This window comes from Fistularia commersonii, chromosome 8 (genome assembly GCF_037954325.1).
Source record: "Fistularia commersonii isolate RoL2024-O1a breed Wild chromosome 8, RoL_Fcom_v1.0, whole genome shotgun sequence".
NCBI lineage: Eukaryota > Metazoa > Chordata > Actinopteri > Syngnathiformes > Fistulariidae > Fistularia > Fistularia commersonii.
The window spans coordinates 11,226,153-11,253,351 of NC_141291.1; the positions used below are offsets into that span (position 1 = coordinate 11,226,153).

At 43.5% G+C, this 27,199-nt stretch overlaps 1 protein-coding gene across 3 annotated transcripts in view; it reads right to left on the bottom strand.

Annotated features, from left to right (window-relative positions):
• map3k22 (mitogen-activated protein kinase kinase kinase 22) overlaps positions 1 to 27,199 on the bottom strand; it is a 34,839-nt gene that overhangs the window by 4,567 nt on the left and 3,073 nt on the right. Inside the window, exons 2-15 of one of the 3 annotated variants that reach the window (XM_086151149.1) lie at positions 20,507 to 20,590; positions 19,634 to 19,678; positions 13,168 to 13,277; positions 11,739 to 11,776; positions 9,156 to 9,255; positions 8,954 to 9,070; positions 7,791 to 7,905; positions 6,489 to 6,622; positions 5,542 to 5,615; positions 4,505 to 4,566; positions 3,124 to 3,195; positions 2,485 to 2,649; positions 924 to 1,072; positions 681 to 812 (exon numbers count right to left, since the gene is read on the bottom strand). In XM_086151149.1, the coding sequence (XP_086007275.1) occupies positions 681 to 812; positions 924 to 1,072; positions 2,485 to 2,649; positions 3,124 to 3,195; positions 4,505 to 4,566; positions 5,542 to 5,615; positions 6,489 to 6,622; positions 7,791 to 7,905; positions 8,954 to 9,070; positions 9,156 to 9,255; positions 11,739 to 11,776; positions 13,168 to 13,277; positions 19,634 to 19,678; positions 20,507 to 20,525 (1,332 nt within the window). In that variant the 5' untranslated portion in view covers positions 20,526 to 20,590. The remainder of the gene's footprint in view (positions 1 to 680; positions 813 to 923; positions 1,073 to 2,484; positions 2,650 to 3,123; positions 3,196 to 4,504; positions 4,567 to 5,541; positions 5,616 to 6,488; positions 6,623 to 7,790; positions 7,906 to 8,953; positions 9,071 to 9,155; positions 9,256 to 11,738; positions 11,777 to 13,167; positions 13,278 to 19,633; positions 19,679 to 20,506; positions 20,591 to 27,199) is intronic. The other 2 variants (XM_086151150.1, XM_086151151.1) reach the window with 2 other exon arrangements.

Consider the following 27,199-nt stretch of genomic DNA (forward strand, 5'->3'; position numbering starts at 1 on the left):
AATACCCATGGTATTAATTTCATTTAGAAAATAAGAAAATGCTGATATGTTGATTATGAATTTCCTTTGCTGTAAAAAACACACAAAGCGCGGAACCCATTTTAGTGTTTCCTTGAATGTGTTTGCTTTCATTTCCTGTCCTCGAATCCCGACGACACCTGAGACACGCTTTGGACTCCAACATGGAAAATGAACAACAAAAACCTTGCCGACCCGCTTGTCCCTTCTCGCTCTTTTAAGCCATTGCGCAGGCCACACCGAGCCTGTCGGATTCAGACTCGTGCTCCCCCCGGTCAGGATGCTCTTTCACTGTAAACACGTCCCGTTCCAGACGGCATCTGACTAAGACGCCGAAAGCCACTCAAGAGAAAAATAATAAAGAAAAAAGAATGGCTAGGAAATATTAACAAGCTTGGTTCACAAGCGGCAGCGGCTCATTAAGATGCTCATTTAATGAGAAAATGATCTCATAAACAAAGCCATTCTGCTGACATCAGCCTGCGAGGGAATGTTTGTTGACAGCTGGTGACATTTAACAATAGTTGTTTTTAGCAGCTGTAGCCTCCAAAGACTCGAGTTTGCCTTTAACGAATACTCCTTTTATGAAATTTTCACATGATTTAAAAAAATAGCATGGTCCCTGTACTGTTCTGAAATCCGAAACTATGCATGGCACCCACCCCAGGCATAAATTCAACAAAAATGGTGAGCTTCTTGTGTTCCAGGTCCCGCAGACAGCCGTAGTACTGCACAATCCTCTCGTGACGCAAATTCTTCAGCAGCTGGATCTCACACTCTAGAGCATTCACCTCCTGCAACAACAAGTATTTTCTTACACCAGATTGGGATTCATCACCTTAAATACAAACAGTTGAATCCCAAATAATGTTAATAAATGTGTAATTGCAATAAAATACACCCACCTTGCTGGTTTCTTGGCAGTCTGGGTCAAAGGGCACTTGCTTGGCAGCCAGCTCGCGGCCTGTGTCAGCGTCGTAGCAGAGGTAAACCTCGCCAAACGCCCCGCGCCCCAGGAGCTTGCCTTGTCGCCAGTTTACCGGCGCCCGTGGCGCTGCAGAGTCAACACACCAGACAACAAAAAAAAACACCAGTTATTCATTTTATTGCCAGTCCCTCAGAGGCAAATAGATCCCAGCAGAGACAAGCGATTGGATCAACCACTGTTTTCCAAAGCCTTTCTCAAAAAAAACCGCCAAGGCCAGAATGAAGGGACAATTACCAAATTACCATTATATTAATTAATTACTATGTGATAAATAGACACTGGAGGAATTTTTTTAACTTTCTGATAAATTAAATTTATAATTTTTTTTTAATTAATTCACCACCTACTTAGAAGGATTTGTGAAACTGTAGGACTGTCAATAATTTCATTTAAATTGCTGTTGTACACAAGTTACCAGGATTTTTGTAAAATTCACTCATCAGGAAAACTCAAATTTATCACGCATAATTTTTCACATTATTCATTTTAATAATTACTTATTAAATGGAAAGTGGTATTGTTGTGAGACTGCAGGCTACTGATGATTTACAGATGAGCTTGTGAGGAAGTGAGTGGGTTGGATAATTTTTTTTTCTCTTTAAAAACACTTTCAAATAGCCGGAACCAGACGGCTCTGTGCCACAAGTGTTTTGAAATCTTAATATACAGCTCCATCTGTGAACCGTGCCCTTTGCGCTGTAACTCAACTGCTGCTGGGGCCGCCAGGCAAAATATACCACTTGAGCATTGACGGGGGGGAACTGACCGACTTAATTTGTTTACATATATCTTTTGTCGTATTCTTAATCCACTCCTGTGCTGAACCATCCCCTAAGGCAGGGGTGGGTAAACTACGGCCCGCGGGCCACATCCGGCCCGTTGGTCTTTTTAATCCAGACCGCCAAAGATTGGCACAGAATTCATACTTGATGTGAATGATTGGGTCAATGAATGTGGGAGCTCAAACAGGAGATTATTTCATTTTTTCGAGCTACTTGAGAACACTTGACAATTTTCCTGAGCTGAAAGTCACGGATTGGTTTTGTGATTTAGCCTTTACTGTGGACATACTGACATATATGAATGAGCTGGACGTGAAACTACAAGGGAAAATACTGTCTATGCATGAAATGCAAGCGAACGTCAGTGCCTTCAAAACCAAGCTGGTTTTATTTTCAAAGCAAATGTCAGACAATGTTCAGACAAATGTCAGACGAGTCTGATATTACTGTTAACAAATGTATTTTTTTTTAAATGTATTGTTTCTTGTGCTGTCTGTCAAATTTCAACAGTCAATGCGGCCCCTGAGCCAAAAAGTTTGCCCACCCCTGGTCTGAGGTATCCTTAATCCCCTAATATGAATGTGTGATCATCAGTACGGTTCAAGAATAGCAATAAATATAATACAGCAGCCACTGCATTTAATTTTCTATTGTTACTTGTCTTTATTTAGTGGAAATGTTAAGGCTGTGACTCACATTTGGATGTGCCCCGCTGGCAGCTTTTCTCTGTGTTGCGTCCCATCGAGCGCAGGTCACTGTACTGCAGCGTGCTGTCTCCGTTGTAGCTGCGTGTGCGGCTGGAGGGAACCAGCTGGAACAGGTTTTCCTGCGGCATAAAGCTCCGCGGAAGTGTCCTGCGACCTGAAAACACAGATAAAAAATTTGCAAAAATTAGATGTATTGACGACTTTGGGTCAGCACGTTGTCCGTGTTGCAGATGAATGATTCTACAGGTGCGCAAGTTGAGTTCTTGGCAAACGGAGCCCACCGGAGCAAAGTGCCTCTTGCCACTCCGCCACACTTCCCTTCAGACAGGAAGCAGGGCGCTGTGTTTTTACATGAGTTGGGGTTGACCACAGGGAAACGTAAATCACTGCTAGCCAAGGTTAGGCTCTGAGTAAGCAATTGCTAGCAGCTGCCTGGAACATTAAGCCAGTACTTCATGTACTATATTTGAAAATGAAAAAAAAGCCAAACTTGTGAATAATGTGAAAAAAAAAAACGGGATCATAACGCTTGTTGTTCAGTACACATGGCAACATATGTGTTGCCATGTGTGCTGTATGTGCACTTGTTACACTGAGACTGTTGTTAGTTTCAAGCAGAATTCCTTACGATCACCGTAGTCCTTGCTGCGATTGGGCAACTGGAACTGCCGAGGGAATGTCCCGCCTTTTCCGTGGCGACCTGAAGCATTGACACAGATAGGTTAACAGGCATAGGTGCTGCACAGCAAGACTCTACCGAGTTATTTTTCGGTGCATTACTTCTCTATTTGCTTGTCAAGTTTAAGAATATGGGAACAACAGCTTTGCAAGCTCAGAACTACTGATGGCAAACAGATCGCTGAGGGAACTTTCGGCTGCTTTCCCATATCTTGGCTGCGTTATATCAATCTTTCACCCAAAACACTGGGCTGTTGCATTGCCTCTTGCAGCGAAGTATGAAATCGACCCATGTGTGCTAGCTTAGCTTTAGCTCAACCCAGTGGAGCAGTAACTAAAGGCAGGTGGGGAGTACTGCTGACGCAAACCCACGCTGACACATGCACGCGCATGCACGCTCGCGCACACAGCCGTGCTAAATGGAGAGTGGTGGAACCGCTCGCAATTGAAAGCAGCTGTTCTGTCAGATGACTACCTCCCCTCGCACTGTTTTTGTGGCCGTATCCCATGGAGACGGGAGTTATTTTTTGTGTTTGGCAACACAGAATGGAGAGGAAAAATCTACTCACGGGGAATGATAAACAAATACTGTAGCCCTCAGCAGGAAGGGCCACACAGCTTTACATGAGGGGAGGGAATGTGTGCATTTGTGCGCGTTCATGACAGAGATGGTGTGTGTATGTGTGTGTGTGTGTGTGTGTGTGTGTGTGTGTGTGTGTGCATGCACATTCATGAATATGTCCAAAAATGAGTCTTCAAGTAGTGTTCCATCTATATGGAGCTCGCTCTCACAGACTGTGTAAACAATGTGCTCCCTCTTTTACAGCATGGAGGCGGCGCAGAAGAAAGAAAATGACCAGAGAGCTGTGCTCCTCTGTTCACAAGAACTCGTATGTGGCGTTATCTGTCATCCTGCTCTATTTGATCTGCATTCTGAGGGAAGTGGGACAGATTTGGACTCAAGGGACGAGGGCTAAACAAACAGGGTGGGGGGGTCGGGGGATTCATGAGGCGAGGAGGGACGGGGCAGAAAACACGATGATGAAAAGCAATGTCTATTAGAGAGAAGAAAAAAGGGTGAGGGGGAATCAAGATGGCCTAAACAAAAAGGTTAGCTGAGAAACATAAAATATATACAGTATATGAGATATAAACTCGACATAGGACATATAGGTGTCATCTAAGAAGAGATAGGCTAATATAAATTAATAAACATTTTTAGATCATCCTTTTGTTTCTTTTCTGCACGAGGTGACTATGAATAGTGAAACAACAGTATAAAAAGAGAAAGATACGCTCCTGAAATCCCCCACCCCTCACCCCCCACTCACCTTTGTATTCATAGTTGAGGTTCAGGTAATTATTGTCGCGGTTGTTCTGTGAGAAAGGCGGACTGAAATGACAGAGGATGAGAACGGGGGAGGGGGGGTGGAATGTTAATTCGGTCGGTAATTCTCTTATCCCTTCTTTCAACCAGTCTGCAGGCCTAGAGTTTAATGCTTCTAAGTGACTCTCATTGAGACTGCTGAGCTTTCTGTCTTGAACGGTGTCAAGCAGCAATCTCCTGAACGTGAGCAGATAAGCCAGGTGATGCAAAACGTGACAGAGTGAGACAATTAAAATGTGTGTGGGTGTATGTGTTTGTGACACTTAGAACTACTGAATGTTAAACCGACATTGTATTATTAAATGTGTTTACACTGCAAGCTTCTTTCTCCTTTCTCTGACCCTCCCGGCCCGCCAGGCCTGGCCCGACAACCCGGCAGAGAGTGACGTCTCTGTTTGACCGCAGGGCCAACGCGGGGCCACGAGACCCTGGATAAGGGGCACGCATGCCCGCTTGCAGGGAAAAGTTCCATGCACTTGTTTCCTGCTATTGTTCTGAGGCTTGGAGCTCAGATAAGCCTCGTGCAGGTAGAGCCGTTTCCGCACTCCACTCTCTCGACCTCGCTTTTCTTTCCTCGTCGATTCAAAATCCAGCCTTGTCACTCTTCAGGGTTTCCAATTCACTCTTCTGACTCTCTCCTTCTCTCTCTCTCTCTCTCTCTCTCATCTCTTACTCAGTCTCTGTTTCTCTCGAGATAATGTTGGAATCCAGACATCCAGATAAGAGTTTGGTCACTATAGCAACAGCAAAATGACCCGATTCCGTTTCCACAAGAGCGGCCAGCAGGGTCAATGTTGTGGCCTTGAACAATGACTCCAACTTCACTTTGGTCATGTTTTACATTTTGCATCTCAAACAGGGAACTAAGACCACCAAGCAAAGTCTTCTATTGCATTAAATGGCGCTATAACAGAATACAAATGTGCGTATCATCATTATACAATTACGTAGGCAACAGTTAGAAATCACACGTTTACTCACCTGTCCAGCGCTTGATCTATTGATTGACAGCTGCTTGACAGAGAGTTGTCTGCACTCCCGAAAGGATCCAGCATCTGACAGATGTAATAACACATGCGGACTGTGGGTCACGGATTGTGTGGTCATGAGGAACAGTTTAAACAGCATGCTGTGCCTTGGTTCTACGGCTGGGTTGTATCGCAATAACAGCCTGTGGAGGCAAGGACTGCGTGACGTGCCTCTTCGAAAACAATAATAATCAAGCTACGTTATACATAGCTTATGCTACATCCTCTAGGATGAACATCCTGAATGATATAAAAAATGCAAGCATAACTAGTTCTATTGTAGATCAATAATCCTCAACTACTGACAGAATGCTGTTGATTTTTTTTCAATGCTCAATAAGTGTCTTAAGGGATTTTACAGCAAGTCAATTGGAGATTCTTCTGGCTATTATAAAGTCAAAAAAAGGAGTTATTTTTCTCCTTTCTAATTAATGACATATTATAGTCTTGAAAAGCTAAACACCTTATCTGCTGTGCTATGCTAGAGCTAAATAAAATCTTTAACAAATACATGTGGACCAATATCCTTAAAATGCCCTTTGACGCCGTGCACACTTAGCAGGCAAATGTAGGACAATGCACATGTGGCAACTGGCCAGTAGAGCATTGCTTAGTGAATAGAATGCATATATATATATACAGTATATACACACACATGTATACATACATACATATAAGCACATATATATGATACAAATTTAATACAAATACGAATCTATATACATACACATATACACATGCTTATTAACACATATATGTAAGTATGTATGCATGCATGCACACACACGAACACACACACATATATACTACAGAAAAGGTCACGTTTACTTGCTGATCGGTTTACTTCAAAAATTACGTTTGGTGTTCCTAGTTTGACAACAGGGTATGTTACTGTCTTACATTCTGGTCGTGGGTCTCCGGGATGAACTCCCCTTCGCTGTGGATGCTGGTATAGGATCCCTGTCGGGCGATCTGCTGCTGCTCTTCCGGGACGCTGCCTGGAGGCGGGGATGTCCGGCCTGTGTGAAGAGACCCTGTGATGCAATGGTGGAAGAAGGGAGACATTTAGGACTCATAAAAAGAAAAAGGGGAGAGACAGGTGGAGGAATTCAGAGATGAAAGTGAGACATAACGGAGTGGAAGATGATGAGGAGATGCGAAAAAAAAACATGGGGACAGAGGGAGGAAAAGGGAGGAAGATGGCGTCACGGCGTTACACAGTGGTAAAAGTTCAACTGCACCAAGAGTAACGAGAAATGATTTACTAAACCTCGCCTGCCGCCACCTCTAACCTCAATTACTGTGACAAACACCCAGCTGGCTGAGCTGCAGTGGAGGCCGAGTACTCGCCCTTGACACGGCGAGAAGACTCTGGAAGTCCGACTGTCACTCGCCTGAGCCGATGAATTAAAGCTTGCAGATTTTAACAGAAAGCCTCACCTCCCAATCCTATTTGTCCGATTCGACCCCCGCCCCTCACTCTGCCTTTGCGTCTTCTCTAAACTGTTCAGGATGACGGCTCCCCTGTCACCTCTCATCTGGTGCCACCTCCATTTGGACTTGAAGTCCCGCCTCACCCCGATAGCAGATGGGTAATTATGCAAAAGTCCGGAAGGTGACAGGAGACCGATGTTATTGAACCGACATGACGAGGATCAGCGGCGACAGCGATCATAAAATTTGTACAAGGTATTTAAAAGTTGTTGTTCTGCATGTGGATGGATTCAGAAATTAATTGACTGTCTCAAGTCTGGCTGGACAACATGTTGAAGATTCAAATGTACAACGAGGCACGCGTTTAACAATAAATCTCCAGAGATCTCCATCAAGGCGACGACTCAGACGGAGAACTGCTTAGTATGAGAGCGCGCGCTCGTCCTTGCTCTGACCTCCTGTTTTTCCCCGCTGCTATTGCCGAAACTTTCACCTCCAATTTGCATTTTGTCCGTTTACAAAACACTGTGTCACCTTGCAATTAACATTCCTCCAAGCGCCACGTCACTCCGCGCCGCAAATGAACATTGACAATTTAACCTTGGGAGCTCGCTAAGTGAATGGGACTCCTTGATATCACTTGCCCGTCTGGCACAAGACGTTAGCCACACTGTATACTTTACCTTGAAAGCTTAGGAGAGGAAACAAACTTGCTTTCAAGGAAGTATTGGCCGTATTACCTGTGATATCTGTGTTCGTGCGGCTCACCTGTTGAATGTTTGCGCACCCTCTCTGAACCCTTGAGCAGGGAGCCCTTCAGATCACCCAGTGACCGTGATGACCTCATCTCGCTCTGCTTGTCCCTGCTGTTCACCTGAAGGTACTGCACGGGTTTGGAATGGGGATTGGGGTGGAAGACGAAAGAGAGCAGAGTGAGAACAGGAAGTAAGCAGACTAGAATTACATCATCCCCTAAATACGTAATTGGAGGAGGAAGAGAGCTCCCCCTCAGCCAAGTGACTCAAAGGGATCTTTGGTTTAAAAAAAGCGAATTATCTCATTCAGCAAAATACTTTGTCGGTCTCAACAGCTAATGAGGAAATTGCGACTCTTTTAAGTCATTTATAAAACAAAAATAGGGGTAATCTCGACATAAAATCCATAAAATTAGATTGTTATTCATCAGTGCAAATGAGTGTGGAGGAAACTATTTGATCTAATGTTAGTCAAAACTTACCATTCGTACATGCAGCGTATTTAAGTCATATATTACTTATACAAATGTGCCTATTTATACTCATTTTGTGCGATTACTGGGTAAATAATATCCATAATCTGAGACTTAGTCGCTCTCATTTACTTGAGCAATTATGTCAGCATTATTTCCTCTTCATAATAGAAGCCAATAGATTATATGATTTCAATAGATAAACTATAAATGAAATATTCAATACTTCAAGCAGTTATCCATTCCAAAAATACATCTTTCCATTATTCCTTTTCTATCCATTTTTCTGGCCACGGAATAAATCAGTTGTATTTTTTTTTTTCCGCTGATGCTGACACCGGCTCTGCTACAGTAATTTCTTTGGTATATTTACTACATGCTTGACGCCGGGGTGGACTAATCTCTTTACTGTCACAGGAAAAACCTTCCGTGCCATAAACGTTCACGTCAAAGCCTTAAAATTAAGAATATATCAAAACGAGACGAGGAGACGACTCCCGATTTCAGCTGTGGCATTTATAAACATTTGAGATAACCGTTGTGCTAGAACTGGTGAAATAAGCATAAAAAAAAAAAAAACATGTGACACCGGATGACTCTAACACTTAGATATGAGCTACTTTTTACATTATATAAATAAATGGGCTCTATTGTGTTTATTTTGTGTTAGATCGTCTGGGTGGGGGAAAGGGGGGGGCCTCACATGGTTATTCTTAGGGGTTTTTAGGAGGATCCTGAGCAGCCCGTTGGTTCCAGAGCTGCATCCCAGGGTCAGAACCGCCTGATCCAGGTCCTCCTGACTCTTCATTGGGAGCAGTAGCTAAGAAAAGACGGAGGAGAAAAGCGGTGAGGTGCCGAGTCAAGCTTTTCTGTCACTTCTGTAGTGATTCCACATGTTCTCGTACCTCCTTCTCCATGAAGAACATGTCCATCTGCTGGCCAAAGGCCTCTGTCACTTTCTGCAGCAGCTCCTTGATCTTGAGTGGCCTCTGGAACGGGATGATGCTGGGAAGCGGACAACATCAGCAAAGTCAAGGGCGGGGACACGAAAAGAAGTATATCTGTGTTTTGTATGATGTCAACATGAGACGCTTTTCTTAAAGTGGTTAACATAATAAAAGTGGACGGAGGTGAAAAGCAAGGAGGGAGCATCACCGCCGGGTCACGGCCAGATGATGAATTAAAGGCGAAATACCATAAGCGTTCATGTTTGTGTTCAGTTTCTGCGCGCCTATGTGAGCGTGGGTGCTCGATCCGGCCGAGTACAACATTATCAGCAACTATTTGCAGCAAGTGTGTATACAGACGGGTGTGTTTTTGTTCAAACTCTCCACGCATGAGCGTGCTTCTCAATCAACATGTGCGTCAGCCGTGGTTTGAAAAAAAAAACAAAAAAACACAGGGCCTCTGGTCGGAGCCAGCACAAAGGCAGATGGGAAACTTCCTGAGAGGAAAGGGAAAAAAAAATCTGGAGCAGCAGCAACAGCAGCAGGATGTGAGTCTTTCCCTCCTCTTTTAAAAATGACTGACAGAGTGAAAGATACAGAGATGTGGAGGTATTTACAGATGGTGAAAGAAAAAGCAATAAAAGGACTCTTGCTGACATTCGTCCTATCTATCATCCAATCCACTCTTGAAGAATCTGCAGCCCCCCATCGCTTTATACTATTCTGATAAAAGGACTTGTTTTTATCCCTTCATTTCCTCATCAGAGAAGAAAACTCTGCCTATCTTAATGACTGCTCATTGGTTTCCTCATTTGCAGAGAGGATTCTGGGAAGAGGGAGGCCTGCAGATCAGAGGCGAGCAGCAGTGCAGCTAAACACTCTCTGTCTCTGTTTATACTCAGTGATGATGTGTCTGATAATATGCTGGAGGGATGTGGAGGGGGGAGGAGAAGAAGGAGGTGGAGGAGGAGAAGGATGCTCTAAAGATATGGCTTTCCTTCCTCCGTGCAAGCATGTAGACACGCGCAGTTGCAAAACGTTGAAGAAAAAAAAAAAAAATCAAGAACGCATCACACATCCCGACACACGATCTTATTTCTATCATCGTCGCAATCGTGATTGAACAAAGTGAAGGGTCTGGCGGTGTTCCTCCTCGGCTCTCTGGCAGGAGAGCACGAGGCGAAGCCAAGACAAGAGACGCGGCTCCTATTTCCTGCCCCGAAAGGTCCAACACTTGCCAATGTAAAGAGAGACTGTTCAGTTCAATTCCATCGGGGAACGCTCCTGACCCCGCAGGACACTTTGGAACGTGACTTACACCGGTGCTGCCGCATGAATCAGATTCACCCAGTGACATTACTGGTTTTTAACAAAAATACAGCAGATCTGGTCCTTTCAGTACTTTTACGAGTATTAGGTTGATTATTTTAACAAAAAAAAAAAAAACAGAATATCAAGTCACTTGCACAGTTTATATGTTGGGTTTGTCTTTGTAAAAAAGGGAGAACCCTAAGATGCAGCTTTGTATTTTACACCAATGAAAATCGTGGTCTCAATTGATTTGTTTTTTCATTAATTTCGAAGTGTACGCTTCATGTCTTGAATCAGCGGATTCGTTACAGTCTTAATCACGCCGCCCCGTGTCCGGAAATGGGCCTCTCCCTGCTGGGTGCCAGCTCTGGGACCTCACGAGGTGGAGATACATGGGTGGTGTTGGGGGAGAGGGGGACACGGGGACATGAAAATCTAATCTCTTCTTCAGCAGACAACATTTAAGGCTGTGAAGAAAAGGTGAAACCCCGGCTTGGCTGGATGTGCGTTCCCCTTTGATTTCCCTCTCGTATGCATTGAAATGAAACAGAACGGTCTGTGTTCGCCGTCCGCCCCCCCTCCCTTGAGGAGGTTGCTTGCTCAAACGAGAGTTTCAAGGGGGACAGTGTCCACTTGGACTCTTGACTCTACTGGTGAGTGGCGCTGGGAGGCCAGACGCAGGAACACGGAGACCCAGCGTCGGCATGCGGAGAGATTGAGGTAAAAGACTTTGGATAAATCTTCCCAAATTCAAAAGACGGGTTGTTTATACTGCGCGCCTGTACCGAGACCCAGTAAACAAACTTTAAGCCTCGGCTGCAAAGACGCGGCCGTTTGCAGACTGAGTTACTGTCATCACTCCACCTCCTGAGTGACCGTTTTTTGCTGCGGGGTCAAGAACTTGAAGGACAGTGGAAAAGCTCACAGAAGACAGGGTTTGCCTTGAAGACTGCACACTGAACACTTGGCACTCCCTCTTTTTTTTTTTTCCTCATTCCCTCTCCTGGGTCCTCTCTCACCCTCTGTCTTCCTGCTCTCGAACGAATCTGAGTCTGAAACACAAGGCCTCGGCTAAATGTCAAAGCGGGAACTTTTTCCCTCTTTCTGCGCTACCCTGGCATGAAAGTGCGATTTCCCATCGCCACAAAATCCCACAGCACAGCAAAACAAAAAAGATCCTGAAGCGGAGAGTAAAGGAGTAGAAAAAACAATAAGGATGTTCCAGCGTACCGTTTTTCTCTCTCATGCTCCAGCTTGACTCTTAAATCCTGTTGAGAGGAAAAATAACAACAGAGGGGAGTTATGGAAGTGGAAAGTTAAAGTGCTTCATGGTTTTACGGATGGGGGGGTAATTAGAGCTGCTGAATAAATGAAAACGATAAGCCACGTGAGGAATTTTGATTATCAACACGGCATTATGATAAGTTTTCCGTATTCGGGTAAAAAAAATATCAATACAAATATTAAATATCAATACGACGAAACACAAAGATAAAACCTCCTTTTTCATCTTGCTTAAAAAGGTGGCATGATACAGTCCAGGATTTCCATTTCTCGGAGTGTTACCCGACAGATGAGGAATCTGGAGGAGCCATCAAGTCTGCATGAGGTCATGGTGTAACAGCATTGGCTGAAAACGAGGGGTTTGTCCAAACTCAAAGGGGACGGAAACTTTCTTCGCTTGTAGCTGTTTATTTCTGTGTAAATGCTCTCTCTCTCTCTCTCGAAATGCACTTGCGCCATACGTTATTTGAAGGGGATTTGCCAATTATCGTTCCCCGGGGGGAATAAACACATGAGAAAACGACCCCTGGGATACACGAGGCAAAGCAGGAGTAGCAATGCGGGGAGGCGTTTTACATCTTTTTCTTTGACAATATCAAACTCTAATGAAAGGATAATATCGAAGGGGGGATTTTTAAAATGACAATCATGTGACGACGAAAATTGCAGATAACCAACTACTGTGTCGAAACCCTGTTGCCAAACCTCTAGTATGTGTATGTTTTTCCTATTGCAAAGATTTCCACAGACGCTGTGTCACTTCTCTGAACTCTGAACATCTAAAACAGGAACGCATGCACGCTGTGGTGAGTCCATTCAACTCTGCAGCATTGAAGGAGTCTGTCGAGCGAGGGGGGGGGGATTCCTGACATGGTGTGGGAGGGGGAGGTGGGGGATTCCTGACATTGTTATTGTGCAGAACCAAAATGAACTCCATGTCATGCAGTAAGATGGGGTTCATTTATGCAACTTTTTCTGCAATAAATTCCACATAAATTGAGGATGTATGTTAATACTTTAACAGAAATAGGAGCTGAAATTACTCTGCTCTGCTCTTTATAATATATACTATGTTAATCTGTATTGTATTGCATTGTCTAAATACAATCATATTCCAATCGTTCATATCTACATTGTATTTCGAATGATACTTCATAGAGATCACTATCTGGTTCCCATGTTGGGAGTTTTGAGCAGAAATAAGTTAACCTGATACGACACCGTACATTTCATGTACGTGTGAAACTGCGTTTTTTTTTTTAAATATGAACCTTCCTTCGATAGGAAACTGAGACGCGAGAGACAGGGAGCCACTCGACAGATGACGCCGTGGCGTGAAGTGAAGTGAAGCAGACTGACCAGACGTCACGCGTACCTGTTTGTACAGCAAGGTTCTGTTCTTGGGCTTCTGGCTGTTGTGCTGAGAATAGCAGCGGCCCAGAGCTGCCAGGTCCTTCATGATGGAGTTGAGTGCCTCCTCATCATCTGCAGACAGAGCGTGCACATTAGCGACATGCAACCACTTCAACTTTACAAGGTTAAACAAAGGGACAGAAAATAGACTTCAGGGCAATTTAATGAATTTAGGCTGTGAAAGTGAGTTCAAGATGGATTGGAGATGACAGCTAGGGGAAAACAAAGCGATTCAATCATTTGTCTTATGTGATTTTTTTGCTTGTTTTGGCATCAGCCAATGAGGCAACACCTGCTTTGACGACATCTGCAGAGTTTCCACTTCAGGAAAAGATACAATGGTTCTTCTCTAACATAATCAAAAAGGTATAGTGAAGCCCCTTTGCTGATGAGATCTGGCTCCTGGCTATACAGTAATATCAGGCAAACCATACTCTCTATTTACACTCATTTTGTGCTTTCACGATCACATAAATCAATCACCCGGCCTGTTCAGACTCAACATTTAATTTGGAGATTAAAAAAAAAAAGCTTCAAGGCTTCAAGCACGTTTCCGCCGCACAGATTTTTTTTTTTTTTTCACTTCCAACCAGCTCACCTACTAGCCTGTGTGTCCATCTCTGGAATCCAATAAACAATGTGACAATTTAGGAGGCTGGAAGATTGATAATGCTTTTTTTTTTTGGTTTAATTTAATTTTTTTGTATTTTTCTGCAGCTGGATCCTACTGTTACTTATTCAGAGTCTGTCCACACCTGCACAGTCTTTCAAGCGCAGCAGACATTAGCACTGACAGCTTACCAGCTCTGGAGAAGATCATCTGTTTGAATAGGCTGGGTTGAGATCTGATACGTTCAACCAATATCGTTAGCATTAAAAGATTTTTCTGCCCGGGATTCAACACACGGTTTCAGGTGACGGCCCGAGTGATCAAGAGACACGAACTCTGGACAAAGGCGATCCATCACTGCATTTCTGTTTTGCACCAGTTCTAGTGTAAAACCACAGGCTATACTGTTATTGACCAGCACAGGGTGACACTGCAGGCCTTATTACTATAAAAGTCGCTAATCTCTCATAAATAAATAATGTGCAATCTGCTTCAACAGTGGCGCCACTACAATGGTGCCTTGCTTGTTTGAATAGAACCAAAAGTCCAGCTGCCACAGTGTGTGACTTAATCCAAGATAATGATGGTAAAATTTATCAGGGTAAAAATACGGTCCTTCGAAATGGGTTGTATGAAATGATCCACTTATTTTATGTACTTTAGGTGCTGTGAAAGACGGCTGCGGAAGATCTTGATAGATGTGTAAACACAGCTAAGCAGAATCACAAGCGATTGAAAAAGGTGCATCAGCCAGGTTGATCCTCCCCCTTGTCAAACACTGAAAGAATCAGTGTTACAACTGCAGGCGGCAGAGCTGAGACCGAAGCCTGCTCGTCTCTGATGAAGAAATCAAAGATGGTGCACACGTAGAGTCGAGTGTGTTTGGCGCTCACAATTTTCTCCTGACGGAGGGAGGGAAATGTGCGATTATCGGACTCTTTCATTCATCAAACACGCAGCCTCTGTTGGCGCCACATCACATCGCCAGTTACTGTCTGCAATTTAAAACCCGCACACAGGCTCCGACAATCATGCAGATGAGCGTTATCAAGAGATTTAATGGCAACCAATTACATGAGCGCAGCCGTTGAGATACAAAGAAAATCGCTGTTGACCTCGGCTAGAGTCTGCCTCTTTTACGAAGCGGCTGCATTCATTCTAAAAAAACAACACGCACTGGGACGTCGGGCCAGATGTGGAGACGTGTAACATAAACAGCACCTGCAGGAAAGACCGCATTCTATGAGATTGAAAAGGATCTGTGTATGAGAGGGCAGCCGCTCACAGGGTGAGGGGCTACGTTTTTGGGTGTTTGGGAGGTTGTGGGGGAGCTGATGGGGGACTGAGATGCCATTTGATCCCATTCCAACTGCGCGGCTCTTGTGGCCAGCTGTTCGCGGGAGTACGGGGTTCAACAAGGGGTCACGAAAGAAGACACACACGTACGAGTTATGAATGAGAAAGCCCCTCACTTGGGGAAAACAGCTAACTCCTCTATGTTGTGTATCCAAACCTGATCTCATATAAGTAAAGAAGACCCTTTCAGGTGAAAACAGCTCTGTGAAGAGCCCCGGACGGCAGTCTCAGTGGCTCCCTCTGTCCATTAACTTGAGGTCAAGCCACAGCAGTAGCTCAGCCGTCTTGTTAAAATATCCAGATATAGCTACAAGAATGAGGTAAGGAACGGCTCTTTTCTCCACCGGCACTCCCTCCACTTCCACACCCATATTTAAACAGTGAAAACGCAAAGGAGTGACTGAAGCTGCACGATGATGAACTATCATTGTACGATTTGTATGTTGCTGTTTGTTTTTTTTTTTTTCAAAGAACCAACAGGCCCGATAGTTTGCAGGCACCACAATGTGGTGAGACTGGCATAAAATCAGTAACAACTTCACGTCCAGAACACGCATAGCTCGTCATACTAATTGTAGCACAAGCCACCAGCTCCAGCGGATGACAAACTGGGCCGCTGAAGAGCCGGCCTGCTCCAGAAGGAACTGAGTCACCGTCTGTCCTGAATATGTAGCTGGTTCCGAATAACGGCAGGAAATGAACTGATTTTTGGTTGGATTGGTCCAAGATGGACACGAGGAGAAATGTCTTTGTCCATCTGAACCAGATGCACGGACAAAATCTCTTCTAGCAACCCTTTTGTGAATGTTCCTCTATGAAAATTATCAAATAGCCAACACCTCCATCTTTATTCCCCATGACTCCGCCGTCTCACTTAATTCCCAATTTATTTTTGATTGTTTTTTTAAGTCTCGCCTCCGCACCGCTTGCAGTCAAGGATACAAAACAAACAGCAAAAGCCTGAGTGTGTGTGCGTGTGTGTGTGTGTGTTTGGCTTTTGCTATAACCTAAGTTATAGCACAGAACGTGTGGGCTGGCAAAGGCGGGAGGCGGTGAGAGTGTGAGAAAAGTGGCGTTGAGAGTCGGCTCTCTGATTCACTGAGTTCTGCGCAGAAACCACGTGAACCTGGCGTAACTGTCTGCATCACACACACACTGGAATTAAGATTTTTGTCTTAGGTGAGTTGCACATGGAATACATGGCTCAATAATCCCTATTAAAACAGAATATAGAATATAGGCATGGATTAACTTGTAGGAGAAGCCCTAAACAGCATTTATTTATGAGACTCTCACCTGCATTTTATCATGTGGCTATTTACATGTATCAAAAAATGATAACTTATAATTTGCCAGCCATTCAAGGCATTTCAAACATGAATAAGATATTGCTCTGAAGCACTATTCATAGAATATTTTAGTTTGACTGTAGTTGTTTGCCCAAAATACAGTCACTGCATGGAGTTGAAAGTAGGGGATAAAAATGAAAATATTCCATTCAATTGCCGGTTTGATAAACTCACCTAAGAGGTGAGCCTATAAAACCCATTTGGCTGTTTCGTACTGGTCTATCAAACGTTGCTGAGTTTATAATTATTGCATTGCATAACATACCGGGAGCCGCTGCCAGGCCGAGGCCATTCAAGGTAAGCGGCAGCGGAAAGCTAAAAGCGCAAACCTTGAATGCACGACCAGGAGTCACTTCTTAAACTGATTGTATTACTGTGGTGTTTTGATCAGGGAAAACACCCAGTTGACGGTAAAACGCCCGTTTAATAAGCAATAGCTGTTGTTGGCCACAGCCACGCCACAGAAGCCTGCACTACAACTAACTGTTCCCGCTCAATTCCAGGTAAAAAAAAAAAAAAAACAGAATTCCTTGCACCCAAAACCACACCCAGCATCCACAAAATCACGCAAAAAACAAGCATCAACGTAAACCGCAACATTACCCCAACCTACATTACCTTAAGGAACCTGAGTTCACAGTAGCTAATAGTTTGATCATGGCTGAGAAACCTGCATGGGTTAATATTTTTCTGCACTTCTCTTCATGTCTCGGGTAAAAAAAACGTGACAAGCATTTGAAAAAAAAGAAAAAAAAAAAAACGGGGAATCCCGGGATGTCAAGCGGAGCGAGCAAGATTACACAATGGGGGCTGATTTCTGGCCGTTGCATCACCGCTCTGCGTCGTTTTTCCTCAAGCCAAACCTGTGAGGTTTGATAGCGGCTGAAATGAACCCCAAGCTACAGCCTGTGATTTTAGGCGGCTGGAAACCTATTACTTGAGTGTAAAATTCTTGGATAACGCCATAGCCCCGGAGTGCAGGCGAAGCAGATACACAAACGCAGTACAAGTTTAACGCTGGCTCTGAGCACAAAATGTGTGCAAGGAAAAGCAAGGCAGCAACTGTGTGTGCGTGTGTGTTTATGTGAGGCAGGCCGGCTGAATAAAGACATTGAGGGGATTTCCTGGTGCCGAGAGACACATCATGGCAAAGGCATCCGGCAGGATTAGCAGCTGGAGCCAAACGTGTCCTCACTGTGCAGCAGCGGGGCCGAGCACTGACGCACAACACAACTCGCAGGCGCACACTCTCTCGCACAGCTTCATTCAGCTACTCACTCCGTGAGTTCTTATCGCTGTGCTCACCTTGCAATGTGTTAAATACAGAAAGGTTGTAATGGTTAAACTCCTCAAGTTAAGCATTCACTGGCACCAGCACTGTGATATAATCCATTATCATGGCTGTGTGGTGACTGCTATACAATTAATGTTCAAACAAATCAGGCGCTGTCTGTCTTTTCATTGAGAAATGTTGACAATAACACACCGCTCCATTCTCCGGCTGAAGGCCGCAATGCACTTTCCCATCTTGTCAGCATCGAGGGCCTTGCAAGCGTGGAAATGCGATGGGCTGTACGGAGGAGCACGTGCCTTGTCCAAACTCAAGGACGCATGATGGAAAATACGCAGACGTGTGTTTGCGCGGAGCTATTTTTAACACTGTGGCGTCCGAGACGTATAGACGTATGGCGTCCGAGACGGGGGGAGACGGGGGGAGACCGATGGAGCGTCGGCGGCGGCGAGAGTGCGTTTGCTTCACGGAAAAAGAATTTCTAGCAGAAAGGCCCGTTCTGTCCGAAGGCCTTGAGAGAATCAGGTGGCGAAGCATAAACAGAAACAAAGTCCACTTGAGAAGCAGTTTGTTCCCCGGATGGATCACAAGACCTCTGTTTGACTTATAACTCTGCATGGAAAAGTCGCCTAGCAACACACCCTGCCTCAAAGCATATGGAGCAACTTGGCATTAAATTTCCTAGAAAACACTTAGCAAAACACTGACACACAACCTCTTCCTCCAACTTTCTTCTATTGCATCACTTTCCATAAATTCAATTTCTATATGGCAATTAGGTGATTCTAGTGCAACGAGTACAATATGATTATACATACTCTGGGACCCATTACCTTTTCATTTTTTTTCATGTTTACACTTAACCTGTGAGTCTATAATCCTGCACAAGATATTCTCTTTCATTTCTTTTATGCCTTTTGGTGGGACGGCACGGTGGTGCAGCTGTTAGCGCTTAGGCCTCGCAGCATGAAGAACCCTGGTTTGATTCTGAAAAGGTTTCGATTCTGTGTGGTGTTTGCATGTTGTCTGCGTGGGTGCAAAGTCGAAAACCATGAAGAAGTTAAATTGGGAAAATTGCCCTGAATCAGTACATTGATGTTGTCTGTCTGTCTTTGTCTGTGGCCCTGCAATCGACTGCCTTTCGCCTGATGACAGCTGGGATAGGTGAACCTGAGTTTTGAATAAGCAGTAGAAGAGTGATGGGTGCATTTTAGTGCACACATAGTATCATATATGCTGCTGTGGCAATTAAAATTCCCCATCATGGGATCAATAAAGTGTATCTTATCTTAATTGTACCAATGATAGTAATGTATTTTATCTAAGGGACTTTATTTGGCAATCAATAACACTGTCCAGACATATACAAAAAAATACAGATTTAAAAAAAGGAAAGTGAAAATAATACAATTAATGTGACAAAGTGGTAAAAAAAAAAACCTTAATATCTTTATATCTATAATATATTTATTAAGGGTTTCTTTTATCACAGGATTTTCTGGCTGCAAAAATGCTGCTTCTCTGAGAAAAATTTAACTGAGCTTACCATAGGATAACCGCCCGCATGGACCCATCGCCATAATTAAGAATGGATTTCTTTTTGTTACCTCGCATTAATGTCTAAGCACTTAAGTAACCAGTGTAGCCATGCACCATCGCCCCGTCCCGAGCGAGTGCGGCATGACAGTCATACTTTTCCCAGGTGTGGCAGGTCATACGTAGCATTGTTTCCAACTTGGCCTACATTTAACTGCTGAAGGAGGGGGAACAGGGGAGCTCAACAACCAGCCGCAAAAGATTCGTTAATATCAATCAAGTTTACCTTGCAAGTTCCTGTGCTGTCCAGGCCCATTTTGGAGACCGTCATCTGTGGGTATTTTGGAATCACATTGGAAAGAAATCAGAAATGGACAGCAACATAAGAATTCAAGGAGGGGCAGCGGGGGCGAGTCTTGTAAATGGTTATTATATAGTTTGGAAATACAAATTGGAAGTTGACCGAATGAGTCAGATTCATGTAAGGCAGGTTTCAGTTGCGGAAAGAGTGGCAAGACTATTGTTCTAGAGTTGTATGCAAAAACAAGCATGTGTGTGTGTGTGAGTGTGTGTAAAAGGGTTTTCACAAGCTTATTAAGTATAAAAAAAATAATTGTGCAACACTGGACGACAGCATATTGCATTTCAGGCACTAGCGGCCGCCCCTTGTGAAGAGGGGTGGGGCGGCACGGCTCTGTCGTCTTTGGAACTGAATGTTCCAGGTTCGATTCTTGGCTCCTCCTTGTGTGTCAAAGTGTTGTTGAGCAAGACACTGCTCTCCTTATGGATGTCAGCCTACTGCTCATGGTTGTCCATGGTGGGTTAATTGCAGAGAATGAGTTTACCCACAGGGATTAATAAAGGAAAATTTATTTATTCATTAAGAGTCAGGCGTCTGTGCATATAAACCTGATCTATATCCGCAAGAAAAAAAGAAAACAAGCTTGCACGAAATTGGCCATCTGGTGCTGTTTGCAGCCTTCACACACTTTTCCTCTCTTAAATGTGTTATTTTTCTCCATACTGTTCCTGCCAGAGGAAGTGAGAGTTTTGTGTGTGTGTGTGTGTGTGTGTGTGTGTGTGTGTGTGTGTGTGTGTTAGTAATCAAGCATGTTTCTTGAATGCATGGGGCACCGATTTGAGTTGAAATGCCACTCACCCATGTTTACTGTCATCATCAGGAAGTGGTCCTGTTGAACTTGAGCGCGGAGCTCAACTTCGTTCTCAAAGCGGGGACTTCAGCCTGCAGTGAAGAAAATAAAAATTTCAATGTCCAAATGTTCTTAAGCCCCACCCCCACCCCTCACACACACACAATATATTGTACAAAATATTTCTCCAATAGCACAAAAACCATGCCAAAACAGGACACAGGTGGAAGGTCAAACACAAAGCTGTTTTTCCTCCTAATATCTCTTTTGTAGAAAAAAAAACCTGAAAAATAAGACTCTGTGATGCATTACAATAAACAAAAACTCTATATAGTGATAATGTTGATGTGTTTTTATTTTCCAATGCAAGAACATCAAGCCAGGGGTAGTGGGGAGTTTCATCATTGTATGATACTACAGGAGGGAATGAGCCTCTTTGGGAACACAGTATAAATTTAATAAACCAAACAGGTCAGATATCGGTGTCATTGTCTTTTTTTCCATGAATATTGTTTAGGTCAGAACCAAAAGGTCTTTCTGAATTTAAGTAATAATCACCATTGCATGAACTTGAATGCTTATTATGATGGAAAATGAGAATCTCCTCCTTGCATGTCATTCATTTGTCACCATTTGACATCAGCAAAAACTTCTCATTTCATTGCTAAAGTCTCTGCAACACCAATATTTTGGAGACAATTGTAACAATGTGATCATCTTGTACCAACGAACCTCTTGGCACAACAGCAGGTTTAAACCTGGTTTAAATTCCAATTCTGACTTCACAATACATGAATGCAAAGATCAGACAGTGTAGTCTGTTAATTTTCTTTTTTATTGTACTTTATTAATGCATTTAACCCATCATGTATGAGCCATGAGCAGTTGGCAGCACAGTTTCTTGTTCAACAACACTTCAACAGACTAGGAGGAGCCAGGAATTGAACCACGAATTTTCAGTGCCGAGGACGATCGCTCTAACCCCCTGCACCGAATAGAAAAGTTAAAGAACTGACATACAGCAGTGAAGCTTCTATATATCTCAAGAGGAGCTGCCACTCCTTAGAAGTAAAAAAGATAAATTATAATATCTAGATATCCTCAAATATCTAGTTTGGATTCTAGCACTTTCTTAGTTGTTCTGATCAGATTAAGGAGAATTCTTGGGATGTTCTGGATCCCATGTGACTCAGTAATGCAGGGTAGAGGTTGTTCTGCTTGACAGATATGAGTTGTGTGTTGCTACACAAAACAAAACATAATCACAGTTTCTGTTGTCAGCCGCTACAGTATCACGTAGTGTTTCTGCCCTGCCGGTAACACTGACGTTACATGTCCAGATTTCTGGTCTTCATTTGTTTTGCGCAAATGCTAACGCTGCTAGATATGGTTCATGACATCGCCCGATTGCAAGGATGTCTCCAGCGTGTGTGACAGGAAACACCTACAGAAAAAAAAGATGCTGTATAAAGAACATAAACACGCACATTACATATAGCTATAAAATTCTCTTGGAAAATAGTTTTATGGGAGTTTGATCATTCCTCACAAACTCCTCAGAAAGCCCTCCAGTGAGATTAATGGCAACACTCCCCGGATTGTTTGTCTTTCTTCTTCCCGTATCATTTATTTTGTTTTCCGTCCCCAGTGTTCATGTTCTGTGTTGTTAAAGCCTTCCCCAGTAAAGCGTCTTTTACCCCATCTCCGCAAACACGCACGCATGCACGCACACACACACACACACACACACAGACTTTCCCTTTGTGTCAACTACAAAAAAACTTTTCATCAAAGCAATAAAAACGGCTATTTGCACACCGGGAGGCACGCAAGCCTGAACATGGAAAAAACACTGGAATCACAAGAGTTAACGTCAGAATCGGCTTTTCTCAGGCTACATCATGAGGGGTTGAAAGCACATTGAACTTCGGGACTAAATTATTAGCACAGTCGCGGTCCAACACACGCATGTTTGTCCAACTGTCTGCATTGCATAAGTGTGTATATATACAGTGGAGAAATGGCTGGGAATGAGCGGTTTGTAGGATTTCTAAAAGATGAGCAGGGTACTTGAGAGGGGGGCAATCAGAAGTAAAAACAGGTAGAAGGTGCCGGTTACCCTTTCAGAGAGCACTATTACAAGTTGCGGGGAGGAGTTTGTTTAAAATGTCATGGCGCGGCAATGTATCCGACTGTGCTGGTATGGTGCTGCTGACCAAACATGAAAGAGAAAAAGAACAGCCAGAAGACAGGTGGTCCGCAAACACCACACTGATGCTGCGACACACACATACACACAGAACAGCCCACTTTCCCATGCCAACGAGCCACCAGATGGCCCATCTGTTTCGCCTCTTTGCCCAGCATGACGCTGGGCAGAGGGGTGCCCACTGATCCCCGGCCCAGTTTTCTGCACCCTTCTTGGCAAGCCGTCGTCGTCGCGGTGACAGCCCCTCTTGTTAGGCGATGAAATGCAAATCACTACTCTCTCCTGTTGCTCCGTGGCCACACATCCAAGGTAAAAAAAAAAATCCTTTTTCTTTTTTTAAGGGGGGATACTGGAGGAAAAATAATTTTCACATCCAGAGGTGCTTCAACCCTGTGACGCACATTACTGTGAAATACAGATGACATCAGCGGCCATGAGAACACGACGACACAAAAATAACACGGAAAAGTTAATTAAAAGTGGAGGACGGATAGTTTTCAGACAAGAGTTTCTTGGACCAGACCGAAGCCACTGTGATTCTATTTTCTTTCCGGGGACCAAGCAAAAATCCTAACAAAACTCATTTGAGCTCTTTTACATCACCGTTAGATCTGATAAGGCCATTTGTTGACCATAGGCCTCAAACGGAAACATGCCCCCCCAGGCGCTCCAGACGTGATGTGAGGGTCCTCTCTCCAGCTGCCGGAGCGAGCATGACCTCATGTCTGACGTCACTCTCGCAGCGTCCCGAAGATATCGACTACTATGTTTTTGCTTCAGGGCGCGCAAGACTCAACCTCCCTGTTCTATTTTCCCAACACAGCGACTGGGTGCCAAAATGAGGCCTCGTAGAAGATGGTGCTTTGAGGAAACACCGAAAGCGTCGATGTTCATTTGAAGCATTTGCTTTGACTGGATGACAACCTGCAGAAATAATAGCATCTATAAGATGCCTGTCAAAGCATTTGTGCATGTTTTGCTTTGACTCTGCCTGTAACTGAATGCTTGGTTCAGAGTTTCCTGAATGCTAGAATACATATTTTTGAAGTTTCGAAGGGCAGCACAGCGGTGGCTAGCGCTTCTGCCTCACAGCAACAAGGTCTCTGGTTCAATTCTGACTGGAAGCCTTGCTTTGTGGATTTCCTTCTGGTTCCTCCAACAATCCAAAAACATGCAGGAGGTTCACTGAAGCCCCTAAATTGGCCATGAGTCGGACCAATGAGTACTTGTGAATGAGAAGGTGGATGGATACATGTCCCTATATGCTGCCCTTAGCGATCAACCAGTGAGCTGGAAAATCTAAGAAATAGTAAGTAACCATGACAACCGTACAATATGTAACAGCATAAATCAGGGGTGTCCAAACTTTTTGCAAAGAGGGCCATATTTGGTGAGGTGAAAATATGTGAGGGCCGGCCATTCAGCCTGACATATTTGAACCATCAACATTAAATGCAAATGTACAACAATGACATTTTTAAGTGAAAATGGCATACTTTTCATGTCTTAACACAGAACACAAATCTAAAGTTTTTACCAAAATCACTCTGTCTTTTATATTTGAATACCAAATAAAATGAGATACAGTCTGTCTGTAAAAAAAAAAATCAGAAGGTTTTAAACATATCTAGGTTCATTTGAAACATGATATATTATTCACTTAAATGCTCACTATGAACTTCTAAATTCAAAACATGTGAACAGGTGAATAAAACTAACGGTGATATTATTCAGAAATACAAATCACTGAGGGCCATATGAACCCTTGTATTACTCGTTATCAAAATTTAAGAAATGCGGTGTTTTTCACTATTTAAATTTTAGATTGAGATAAAAAACATAAAAAATAGAAAAACGGACTGAATTAGATTTTATTATTAATTTTATCATAGAGGCTGCAGGCCCGTGAAAATTTCAACACGGGCTGCTTTTGGCCCGCAGGCTGGACTTTGAACATGTCTGGCATCGATGATAATAGAATAAAGGCAATTTCAATATGTTGTCTGTGACAAAGAAACTTCAGTTTAGCTCAATTTTTTTTAGTTCAAAAGGGATTTTTAATATTATTTCTATTCAGGTGAAAACAATTTACACAAAACTGCTTTGTGAGTGACCCTTGCAGTTTGTGTCTAAGATTTTAAATGCACTTAGTTGTATTTATCATCTTATGACAATCAGTTAAAGCTTTATTGACTGAGATTTTACACTGTAAATCTTTACTAACTTTTCAATATTTCTCAAATAGAATTGCAATATTCTGGGGAACTTGCTGGCAATTGACTGTTTCTCTGACTGGCATGGTGTTAAATTACAGCTGCAAAAAAAAAAAAAAAAAAAAAAGACATCCTAAGTCAAGTTTCAGATTAGATCCAAACGCAGAAGGTGTTATGATTGGCACCTCTCTGTGGTTTCCAAAATAAACAGACCAACACTGCTAATGTCACTACGGGTCTGACACCCAAAAGACAACAATGAGCCGGTCACTGGAACCTGGGCAGACGATGAACTGCCACCCTGGCAGGAAGTGAAAGGGTGATTACTAAGCGAGCCATGGGTATTTAGGCGACCCGCCCTTTGAAAAAGGTCAGCGGTCGATTGCGTCCTATCCGCTGACTGTTTGCCAAGATGAAGCAGCGGCCACCACACATGAGTCAGAGGTGTTACGCTTGCTAATTCTGGGAAGGAAGACAATGCTGTATGTCCTTCTGTAAACTGGGACGGCTGCAGGTTTTCTAGGCGGGGGGAGGCGCCCGGCGAGTCGTGTGTGTTTGTGTGTGTAGGCAGGAGAATGTCACTCTGTGTGGGGCCGTAGCCCACATCCATCATAACCTTGGCTCCCCTTGCTTTGTCCCACAGGACCCGCTGCTAAGCTCCTCGATGATACAGGCATCCAAACGACACCTCCCTGTAGCCCTGCGAGGGGATTCTTCCTGCTTTCTCTCAAATAACGGAACATTTGATGCGGAGCCATTATTGTCTGAAGCTGAGCGAAAGCGTCCACTGGCAAAATACAGGAAAACAAAAATAAACCCTTTGTATCAATGTATTTAAAGTGCATTTCCAAAAAACCGAGGGGTGTTTCAAGTTTCCAAAAGTTCCCAGCTGCAAAGCCAGAGGCATTAAATGCCTGTTGTTTATAACCTTGATAATAAAGGTTAAGCATTTGACCCATTGGTCTCAGCTTTAATTGAACGGATAATTGCCTCATAACTCGATGTTGACTATCCAGAGGGGGGTTGACGTCCTGCGGGAGCTGGAAGGGACTGCAGGTTTTTTATTCACAGAACCAAGAGTACCGTCCATCACAAGCAACTCCACTCCATTCTTGTTCTTGGTAAGTCGCTCACCAAATCCACAGGTCAGCGGTGGATCGCACTACTTCCATCAGATCGAGCAATGAAATAAGAATAAGATCCAAACCACTGGATTTCCTTCCAGTCCTTTCGACTATATAAACAAGTCCCTTGTCCTTCAATGACGTGAGTTTCTTTGGGGAAATCGACCTGGTTTGGCAGGTTTTGATGGAAAATGGAAAATATGATATTTCGTTGTAAGTGACACTTGGAAGAAGAAAAAAAAAAAAACACAGTCTTATCTTAGTGAGGAGGTGTAACAAGGACCACATTGCACAACACATTCTTCCAAAATATGTTCCGCTTCGGCCTCACCTAAAACCCCATCAGAAAGAGGAAATGCAAATGCACTCGTTAGCGGCCTACATACCAGTGAGTTGAATTGATTTTTAAGTTAACAAACTTGAAAACGCGGCCTGCTCAGTCAATTGTGCCCTCGTGTTGTTAAGTATATTATTCTTGAAAATGACAACACTGACATAAAACTTCCCAGAAACCAGCCAACAGGCTGCAATGGAATTGGATAAACCCCGACAGAAAAGATTAATCAGTTGTTGTGAGAATATATATTCAGGACCTGTGTCAAAGCACGACAAGGTGGGAATCTTCCCTCAGTGGTTTTCCTCGTGCTCTGGTGGTCGTCACCTTGGTTACCGTCACAATAAGAGGCTGCGAGTTTGCATGAGCAGCCCGTTCCCAAAGACATCACCCCCACTTGCTGAATATCTTGGTCTCATCGTCAATTTCACCTCCACAAATATTGCTGACGCCGGTGAGTGGAAGATGCGCGTATACGTCTCAACAGATGAACCACAAATACTATCTATGGAGCATCTGGGGCGATAAATATATTCGCTGTTATGTGACATCGATAAAAGCGGTGGGCTCGAGAAAGCATCCAGGAGGCCGAATTGAAATTATCTCATGCTTAAATGTGCATTTCTCAAAGCACAACTTTAACAACATAGTGTTCAATATGAGCACAGAACCTGAAAAAAACTGTATTTGTGGCTCCAACAACCAGCATTCCTCAAGCAATGTTTTTAAAAAAAAAAAAAAAAAATCTTAGAAAACAGAAGTTGTGCTGCAGGAAATAGAATTAAGTAAAAAAAAATATTTGAAAGTAGAGTTTTTACGAT